Source organism: Diceros bicornis, chromosome 8, assembly GCF_020826845.1.
Source record: "Diceros bicornis minor isolate mBicDic1 chromosome 8, mDicBic1.mat.cur, whole genome shotgun sequence".
In the NCBI taxonomy this organism is placed as follows: Eukaryota; Metazoa; Chordata; class Mammalia; order Perissodactyla; family Rhinocerotidae; genus Diceros; species Diceros bicornis.
The window spans coordinates 55,789,027-55,799,390 of NC_080747.1; the positions used below are offsets into that span (position 1 = coordinate 55,789,027).

The 10,364-nt window shown below is 35.0% G+C and overlaps 1 protein-coding gene across 1 annotated transcript in view; it reads left to right on the forward strand.

The window, feature by feature from the left end:
- LOC131409661 (UDP-glucuronosyltransferase 2C1-like) overlaps positions 1-9,587 on the forward strand; it is a 33,235-nt gene extending 23,648 nt beyond the window's left edge. Inside the window, exons 4-6 of the mRNA XM_058547206.1 lie at positions 3,506-3,593; positions 4,973-5,192; positions 9,308-9,587. Coding sequence (XP_058403189.1) covers positions 3,506-3,593; positions 4,973-5,192; positions 9,308-9,587 — 588 coding nt within the window. The remainder of the gene's footprint in view (positions 1-3,505; positions 3,594-4,972; positions 5,193-9,307) is intronic.
- The last annotated feature ends 777 nt before the right edge of the window (positions 9,588-10,364 follow it).

The following is a 10,364-nucleotide window of genomic DNA, read 5'->3' on the forward strand; positions in this document are numbered from 1 at the left end:
AACATGGAGAGAACACTACTGACTATACACAGAAAAAACGGATTATAAGGAGGATATTATGAACAATTTTATTCCATCAAATTAGACAACGTAGAAGAAATTGATAAATTCCTTGATATACACAAGTTGTTAAAACTGACTGAAGAAATAGAACATTTCAACAGGCCTACAACAAATTAAGAGATTAAATTAGTAATCAAAAACCTCTCAACAAGGAAAAGTCCTGGACCAGATAGCTGCACTAGTAAATTGTATCAAACACTTAAAAAAGAATTAAAGAATTAAACTAATCCTTTTCAAAATCTTCCAAAAAATTGAACAGGAAAGAACACTTCCTAAATGGTTCTGTGAGGTCAGATTTACCCTCATACAGAAGTCGGATAAGGACACCACAAGAAAATAATATTACAGGCCAAGATCCCTTGTAAATATAGATTTAAAAATCCTCAGCAAAATATTAGAAAATCAAATCCAACAGAATATTGAAAGGAATATTCACCATGATAAATGGAATTTATCCCAGGAATTCAAGGAGTCTCAGTATAAGAAATCAATGTAATACATTACATTAATAGAATGAAGGACAAAAAAACACATGATCATTTTGACTTACACCAAAAAAGGAATTTGACAAAATCCAATGTTCTTTCATGTTAAAAACCCTCAGAAAACTAGGAATAGAGGGAAAATTCGTCAATATAATAAAAGATATTTTTGGAAAACCCACAGCTAACATCTTACTCAATGTGGGAAAGTGGAAACTTTCCCCCTAAGTTCAGGAACAACACAAGGATGCCTGCTTTCACTGCTGCTTTTTAACATTGTACCAGAAGTTCTAGCTTAGCATATTACACAAGAAAAAGAAACAAAAGGTATCCAAATTGGAAAGGAAAACTTAAAACTATTTCTATTCGCAGATGACATGATCCTGTATATAGAAAATCTCCAAGAATCCACAAAAAGCTACTAAAAATAACAACCAAATTCAACAAAGTTGCAGGATACAAGATCAACACATAAAAATCAGTTGTGTTTATATACACCATCAATGAACAATCTGAACATGAAATTAAGAAAGCAATTCCACTTAAAAGAGCAACAAAACAAATTAAATGCTTAAGAATAAATCTAATCAAGGAGGTGAAATATTTGTATGCTAAAAACTACAAAACATTATTACTGTGAGAAAGTAAAGAAGATCTAAATAAATAAAAAGACATCCCATGTTCATGGATTGGAAGACAACGTGGTTAAGATGTCAACACTATCCAAAGCAATCTACAGATTGAATGCAATGCCTATTGAAATTCCAACAGCCTGTTTTGTAGAAATAGAAAATCCAATCCTCAACCTCATATGGAACTGTAAGTGCCACAAATAGACAAAACAATCTTGAAAAAGAATAAAGTTAGAGGACTTACATTTTCCAACTTTGAAATTTACTATAAACCTACAGTAAATCAAACAGTGTGGTAATGGCGGAAGGCTAGCCATATAAACCAATGAAATAGACACAATGTCAGAAATAAATCCTCACATATATGGCCAACTGATTTTCAACAAAGGTTTAAGAGCATTCAACGGAGAAAGCACAGTCTCTTCAACAAATAGTGCTGGTAAAATCTTGATAGCCACATGAAAAAGAAAGAAGTTGGACCCTTATATTACACTATATACAAAAATTAAATCAAAGTGGGTCAAAGGCCTAAACTTTAGAGGTAAAACTATGAAATTTTCAGAAGAAAATATTGATGAAAATGACTCTTACATTGGATTTGGCCATGACTTCATAGATAATGACACCAAAATCACAGGCAACAAAAGAAAAAATAGATAAATTGGACTGCATCAAATGGAGAATTTTTGTGCATCAAAAGAAACTATTAAGAATGCAAAATACAATGTCTACAGATTGGGAAATATATTTGCAAATCACATATCTGATAAGGGATTAATGTTCACAATACAGAAAGAACTCTTATAACTCAATCACAACAAAAACTCAATTCAAAAGTGGAAAAAGACTTAAATAGGTGTTTCCCTAAGGAGGATACACAAATGGCCAATAAGTACATAAAAAGATACTCAACATCATTAGTCAATAGGGAAATACAAATCAAAAGCACCATGAGATACCACTCCATACTCATTAGGATGGTTAGTATCAAAAAAGGTAAAATAACAAGTGTTAGTAGGTTGTGGAGAAATTGGAGCTCTTGTGCATTGCTGGTAGGAGTGGAAAACTGTTTTGTGGTTCCTCAAAAAGTTAAACATAGAACTACCATGTGACCCAATAACTTCAATTTTAGCTATATATTCAAAAGAATTGAAAGCAGGAAGTTGAACAAATGTTTGTACACAATGGTCATATCAGCATCATTGACAATAACCAAATGAACGGATACACAAAATGTAAGATATACACACAATGGAATATTATTCAGTATTAAAAAGGAAAGAAATTCTAATACATTACAACAAGGATGAAACATGAAGACACAATGCTAAGTGAAATAAGCCAGTCAGGGCAAGACAAATACTATATGGTTTTGCTTATATGTGGTACTAGAGTACTCAAATTCATAGAGACAGAAAGTAGAATAGAGGTTACTAGGGACCGGGGAGTAGGGGAATAGGATGCTATTGTTTAATGATACAGAGTTTATGTTTGGGATGATGAAAGCTTTTGCGGTGTAGATAATGGTGATGGTTACAGAACGTCATGGATATATTTAACGCCACTGAATTGTATACTTACAATAGATTAAAATGATAAATATCATTATGTATGATTTACAATAAAAAAAAAAATACAATGCTTGCTTCTCTGTTACCTCCAAGTATGTAACAAATATTCAAAACACTAACAAACTCTTAAAGTGAAAAAAAGTAACATCCTTTCCCTTTGCTTCTGAAAACTGCATTTAAAAACTTCCCTTTTCGGGGCCGGCCCGGTGGCGCAAGCGGTTAAGTGCGCACACTCCGCTGCGGCGGCCCGGGGTTCGCTGGTTCGGATCCCGGGCGCGCACCGACGCACTGCTTGGTAAGCCATGCTGTGGCGGTGTCCCATATAAAGTGGAGGAGGATGGGCACAGATGTTAGCCCAGGGCCGTCTTCCTCAGCAAAAAAAGAGGAAGATTGGCGGATGTTAGCTCAGGGCTGATCTCCTCACAAAAAAAAAAAAAAAAAAAAAAAAAAAAACTTCCCTTTACCACAAGGGTCCAGTAACAGCAATACACAATTATTTCGGGCACAGATTGTTTTTTTTTTTCTTTGTCTAATAAATGAGAATTGTCCTGATGATGATGGCCTATCTATTAGGATTGTTGCAAGCATTTTAAATGAAGTCATAGTTTCAATGGTTTAAGAACACCCATCACTTGATCTCTTAGGACCTCAGTTTGTTCATCTGTTACATGGAAGCATTGAACTAGAATAATTCTAAATAAATGTCTCATGTGATCCTGAAAATCTTCTAATAAAGTAGAGGCATTTATCTTAACAGGTTCTGTGGAGATACACAGGAACTAAACCAGATACATTAGGACCCAATACACGGCTATATGAATGGATTCCACAGAATGATCTTCTTGGTAAGACCAAAGAGAAGCAAAACTAAACAAAGTTGAATGAGGGATAATCTGAATGATTAGTCAATAACAAGTAAATCCAACAAATTTGTATTCAAAACAAGCAAAAAACTCCTGAACGTCTTCTTTAATTTCTTCTGAAGCTTGTTAAAGAAAAAAATTGTTCATGAAAGTGGTTCAAGACTGGAAGGCACACTTTACTCAAGATCATCCTGATAAACACAGGTCCCACTGCAATGGACTCTTGGAGGGAGGCAGAGAGATTGGAGTTGACCATGAATACAACAAGGAAAAGTAGGGATTTTATAGCCAAGGAGCACAGTGGGGGGTGGTCACTGGATAGAAAATTACTAAGAGGAAACCTTGGGGGCAAGGAGAGACTCTGGCTAAACTGATCTACTCAGATTCTTGGTGAAGGCAGGTCAGAGTGATCAGACATCACCTGGGGGATTATGATCGATGAGGAAACTGATCAGGTACAAAGGTTGGTCAGATATCCTGATCTGGGATATCTGGATATTGAGGCTGGGAGAATCTAGCTAAACTAAGGCTGACTTAGTAGGATTCTTGCCAAAATTAGACAATGCAGAGACAAACACAGAAGCCCCAAAGTCAGGGCCTAGTTGAGAAGAGAGTTCAGAGGAGTCTGACTAGAGTTTTGACAAGGAGAGAATCTTTGTCAAGCTCTAACATTAAGAAGGAGTTTATAATTCTCCCATTTATGACACAGTCTGTCCCTCCTCAGAATCAGAGTCAACATACCTTTAGATGAGGCTCTCTTTAACTCTGGCATAGAATATTGCAGCATCTCCTGATTCTCTGTATCCATTTTCTCCCACCTCTCTTCTCTTTACCCCAATCTAACTACTTGAAAATAAAAATCTGATAACTCTATTTATCATTTCTAATATTATAAATGTTTCCATATTAGTATAAAATCAAGTGCAAAATCCCATTTTCTTAAACAGAGTACTTCATGAACTTGCCCTGGTCTATCTTTCTAGCCTGTTAGGCTGACATTCTCCCACTGAAACCCTGCACATCCTACCTCTCCTTCCACATCCCCACTCAAGTTTTGTTTCTTCAAATGCTCCATTCTTTTTTATTAATATATTCCTTTTCCCAACAACTTGTCCACCTGGAAACTACTCTCCATCATTTAAACTCCACACAAACATTCTCAGAAGTTCATAGAATGACTTAATTGCTGGAATAAATAATTGCTGATTTCTTTAGAGTTTAGAGGACTTTATATATGGCCTCACAGCACAGAATTGTATAGTAGATGCTGCCTAATTAAATCAATGGTTTGTACAGGTGTCATGATTTTCTGTTTCTGAAACTTTCACAACTTAGAATAATGGTGTGTTTTTTCCTATTAGGTCATCCCAAAACCAGAGCTTTTATCACTCACTGTGGAACCAATGGGATCTATGAAGCTATTTACCATGGGGTCCCTGTGGTGGGAATTCCCATATTTGGTGATCAGTTTGGTAATATTGCTCGCATGAAGGCCAAAGGGGCAGGTGTTGAAGTAGACTTGCATACAATGAAGAGTTCGGATCTGCTTAACGCTATGAAGGCCGTCATTAACAACCCTTCGTGAGTAAAGAATATATTCTTGTCTGAGAAACGTGGACTATTTAAAAAAAAGTTTTCATAATCTTAAATTGATTACTTTTAAATAATCACCCTCACATAATTGATATTGAGTACAATTTTCTTATACTTCTCAAATTTGATGTAGGCATTTTGATGCACCTGCTGTTAATTGATAATAGATCACAACCTCATTGAAACGCTAAGGTCATTTAAAGAAAATAAGCTATTGTTAAAGTGACACAAATCTTTATTTTTTATTAATAATAACTATTGCTTAGTTCTTAAAAATTGCATATATTACCCTTATAAAGCAATATAAGAAAAAATAGAGAAACAAAAATTAAAAATCACTTACCTTGCCTCCTGTAGCTATAACTAATTACTGACAGAGAAATATTACTTCAGATATTTCCTTTTGCTAATTTATAAATGAAAAAGAAAAAAATAGAAATAATTTTTTAAATATTGGATCATGCTACTTTTTAATAAAAAATATTCTATATTGCTATATGTTAATTTAAAAGAAGAGAAAAAAAGTAAAGTAAAATTGGGTGGTCTAAATGGTGACATAGAAGACCTAGCCTGTCTGACCTATGACAAAAATCAATAATTGGACAGTTGTTCGTGAACAGAATCAACCCTGGGATAGTTCTAGAGTTCACTCAAGAAATTTTAGCAATGCAGTAAAACAAAGGAACTGAGAATAATCACCCAAGAAGAGAAGGAACAGCTTCATTTTACCTGCATCATCCCGTCCCCAAGCCAGCTAGAAAGAGTTCCTCACCAGGAAAGGAAGAACAGGTTGAGTGATTAGCTTCTTAAGGCTTTTGGTGTACAGAGATAGAAAAAAAAAATCTGGAATTTATATAGAGCCACAAAACACCTCAAATAGCCAAAGCAGTCCTGAGAAAGAAGAAACCTGGAGGCATCACGCTTCCTGATTTCAAACTATACTACAAAGCTATAGTATTAAAAAAAAAGTAATGATACTGACAGATGAAGAGAGATAGACCAATGGACAGAATTGAAAGCCCAAAAATAAACCCTCGCATATACAGTCAACTAATTTTGACAAGCTAATCAAGAATACTCAATGGGAAAAGAGTAGTCTCCTCGGTAAATGATGCTGGGAAAACTGGATATCACATGCAAGAGCATGAAACTATACCACTGTCTTATACCACTCACAAAAATTAATTAGAAATGAATTAAAGACTTAAATGTAACATTGAAACCATAAAACTCCTAGAGGAAAAGCTCCTTGGCACAAGTCTTGGCAGTGATTTTTTTAGGTGTGACACAACAGCACAAGGAACAAAAGCAAAACTCAACAAGTGGGACTACATCAAACTTAAAGTCTTCTGTACAGCCAAAGAAATAATCAGTGAAATGAAAGGCAACCTATGGAATGGGAGAAAATGTTTGCAAATTATGTATCTGAAAGGGGTTAGTATTCAACATATATAAAGAACTCATATAAGTCAATTGCAAAAGAAATAAAAAAACCAAGAAGATAAAAACAATGAGCAGGAGTACTGGATAGAAATTTTTCCAAAGAAGACATACAAATGGCCAAGAGGTACATGAAAATGTTCTCAACATCACTAATTATCAGAGAATGCAAATCAGAACCACAATGAGATATCACCTCACATCTGTTAGAATGGCCATCATGAAAGGATAAGGTATAACAAGTGTTGGTGAGGATGTGGAGAAAAGGGAACACATTCTCACCTTTGCTGAGAATGTCAATTGCTGTAGCTACTATGGAAAGTAGTATGGAGTTTCCTCAAAAAATTAAAAATAGAACTACTATATAATTCAGCAATCCCAATTCTGAGTATACATCCAACGGAAATGAAAACAGGATATGGAAAAGATATCTGCACTCCAATGTTCATTGCAGCATTACTCACAACAGCCAATAGCTAAGATATGGATACAACCTAAGTGTCTGTCAATGGATGAATGGGTAAAGAAGATATGGTATATGTCTACAATGGAATGTTATTCAACCATGTGAAAGAAGGAAATCTTGGCATTTGTGACAACATGGGTGACCTTGAAGGAATTATGCTAAGTGAAATAAGTCAGAAAGAGAAAGACAAATACTTTATGGTATCACTTATACGTGTAATCTAAAAAGGCAAACTCACAGAAACAGAGAGTAGACTCTGGTGGTTACCAGCATCTAGGGGTTCAGAGAGTGGAGACATATTGGTCAAAGAGTACAAACTTACAGGTATAGGATGACTAAGTTTTAGGGATCTTTGTACAGCATGGTGATTATTGATAATAATACTGTTATATACTGGAATGTTGCTAAATGAGTAGAACTTAAATGTTCTCACCACAAAAAAGAAATGGTAATTATGTAATGTGATGAAAGTATTAGCTAACACTACAGCTGTAATCATATTGCACCACATAAGTTTATCAAATCAACGAATTGTATACTTTAAAATTAGATGTTATTATATTTCAATTATATCTCAGTAAAGCTGGAAAACATCCTTTCATTCTGATGTTACTTGGTAATACTATTTCATTTCGAATAAAAATAACTGTGATCATAAATAAATTAACAAATTCTCAACAATAAATGATAACATTATGTCACTTAATTTCAAATCAATCAAATAAATATATTAAGAGAAAGAAAGAAACTATAGCAAAATTAAAAGAATTGTCAGACTTTGGATAAATATTTCTTTAATAGATACATCACTTACTAAGAATTCTATACATGTCCATGAATGAATATTGACATTAGAGATTAGAATAATTATCCCTTAAGTGTCTACAATTTTGGTCAATATAGAATGACTTCTCACTATAAAGTCCTTTCTCAACCTACTGTCCATGTCTCTTACACCTCACATCTTCATTTTTGTTTGATGTATTATCATTATTATTGTTAAGGCATATAATATAGCACGTCTTGTCAATGACCACAATTTCCAGTACTGTTTAGCCTTAGTTTGGTATTTTTATGGATTTAATGATGCCATTGTTTTATCTTAGTCTTTCTATTACTGAGCGCTTCTGTTTTTCTTAATTTGTTCTCTGACAAATACTTTATGTGTCTTGGAGCTTCTGATTTTGTTGTTTCCTTGTTTTCCTGAGCTATATCCAGAGGTACTTATTCCTTAAATTCCTGCATATTAAGAAAAGTCTGCCTTGTTTTTTTTAAAAGCAAAGGGCAACAGGGCTTTGTATAATTTTCTTGACGCACAATTCTTTTCCTCAGATCTTTCCACAGGTTGTTCCATGATTTTCTACAATTTAATGTTCTATCTTCTCCTCAAATGATGATTACACTTCAGTGTAAAAAAATAAAATTCCCTCCTTCACTTCCTTCGCAAATCCAAGGAAATCCTTCTTCTAGGTCAGCCATGCAAAACCTTAAACCGAAACCCCTGCCTGGGCTTTTGTTCCTTGAATGAAGTTAGAAGAGTTAGCGATCTTGCTATTGTCATTGTCCCTTCTCACCACTGGCACTTGCATCCCTCTGTAGCTTGAAGCAAAGATTCCAGTATCTACTCTTTCTCAGCCCCTACTTTTTGCCTCTAGGCTCACATTAAGCTTTTTGTTTTGGTTTGAAATGTCAGAGCCATGAAGACCACAGACAGAAACCATTACCTGCTACTGTTGAAGACTAGCTTATCGTGAGCTTGAACACTCCAGACCAAATCTGGGGGAAAGTGAGGGGTTTCTTTATCACAGACTTGCTCCTCAATGCTGCTTCCTGTCACTTTCTTATTCCAAACACCACACTTAGCAAATGAGATCAAAATTCTGTATTCTCAACCTACAAAGTCTACATTCCTGTTTCTGAACTTTTTAAATGTTGTTTCCAATTAGAAAATATATCTCCCCTACCGCAAATTATGATGTAGACTATGAAACATCCAACAAATTCCACCTGATAGGCCACCCTATCTAGAAATATCTTATGAGGAAATAAACTGTGCATTCTGTGGCCTTCATGATATCATCTATGATACATTTATTACATAATTATATAATATACTTTTAGTGATATATAACATAATTTTAGGAATTAGCTCTTAATGAATTTTTCAAGTTGCTATCTATGTATCCAATCTTTTTAGCTATAAAGAGAATGCTATGAAGTTATCAAGAATTCACCGCGATCAGCCTATGAAGCCCCTGGACCGAGCAGTCTTCTGGATTGAGTTTGTCATGCGCCACAAAGGAGCCGAACACCTGCGGCCAGCCTCCCACAATCTCACCTGGTACCAGTACCATTCTTTGGATGTGATTGGGTTCTTGCTAGCATGTGTGGCAACTGTTATGTCTCTGGTCACAAAATGTTGCCTGTTTTGTTGCTGGAAGTTTGGTAAGACAGGAAAGAAGAAAAAGAGAGAGTAGTTTTCTTTGACTTTGGCTGGAAATCTTGATCAGGCCCATCATAATTAATCCAGCCACTGATTTGAAGAGAATCTTCTCCTACTCTTCCAAGTTCTTGTCTGTTCCTCAGCTTATGAAGTCAGAGATTAAAGACTCTTCCAAGGAGTTGGCCACATGATTTAGAATTAAGGTTTTAAGTAATGTAATTTTTAAAAAGAGATGATAATGGCCCAGCTTGGTGGTGTAGTGGTTAAGTTCACAGGCTCGGCTTTGGTGGCCCAGGGTTCGTGGGTTTGGATCCCAGGTGAGGTCCTCCACACTGCTTATCAAACCACACTGTAGCAGGCATCCTACATATACAGCAGGATTTCTATGCTGCTGTGAAGCATGTTATATACCACCAATTTTCTTTCATATGACACATCTGACTTTGTTGTCCTTGGAATACAAAATACTATTTTTTGTCTTTGGTTTGAAGAGTGCCTTTGATTTGGAAACTAATAATGATAGTACCTGATTTATATTATAACACTTTGTGGCTTCAGAGAACTAGTTGATTTTGACAATTTGGCATGATTGATGGGATGGTGGAGCAAAAATAAATGATTGAATGCAATACCTACCCTTTTAAGTAACTTAAATTTTTATAAAATTTCTTTCCTACATTAGTTTTACTTACAATATTCATATTTGGAAAGAAGAGGTAAAACTACTTAGCTACACTGCGGATACTTTGGAGGGAAAATGCATTCCTCAGAAGAGCTATTTCTAATGGGGATGATTTCTTCATCTAATCAG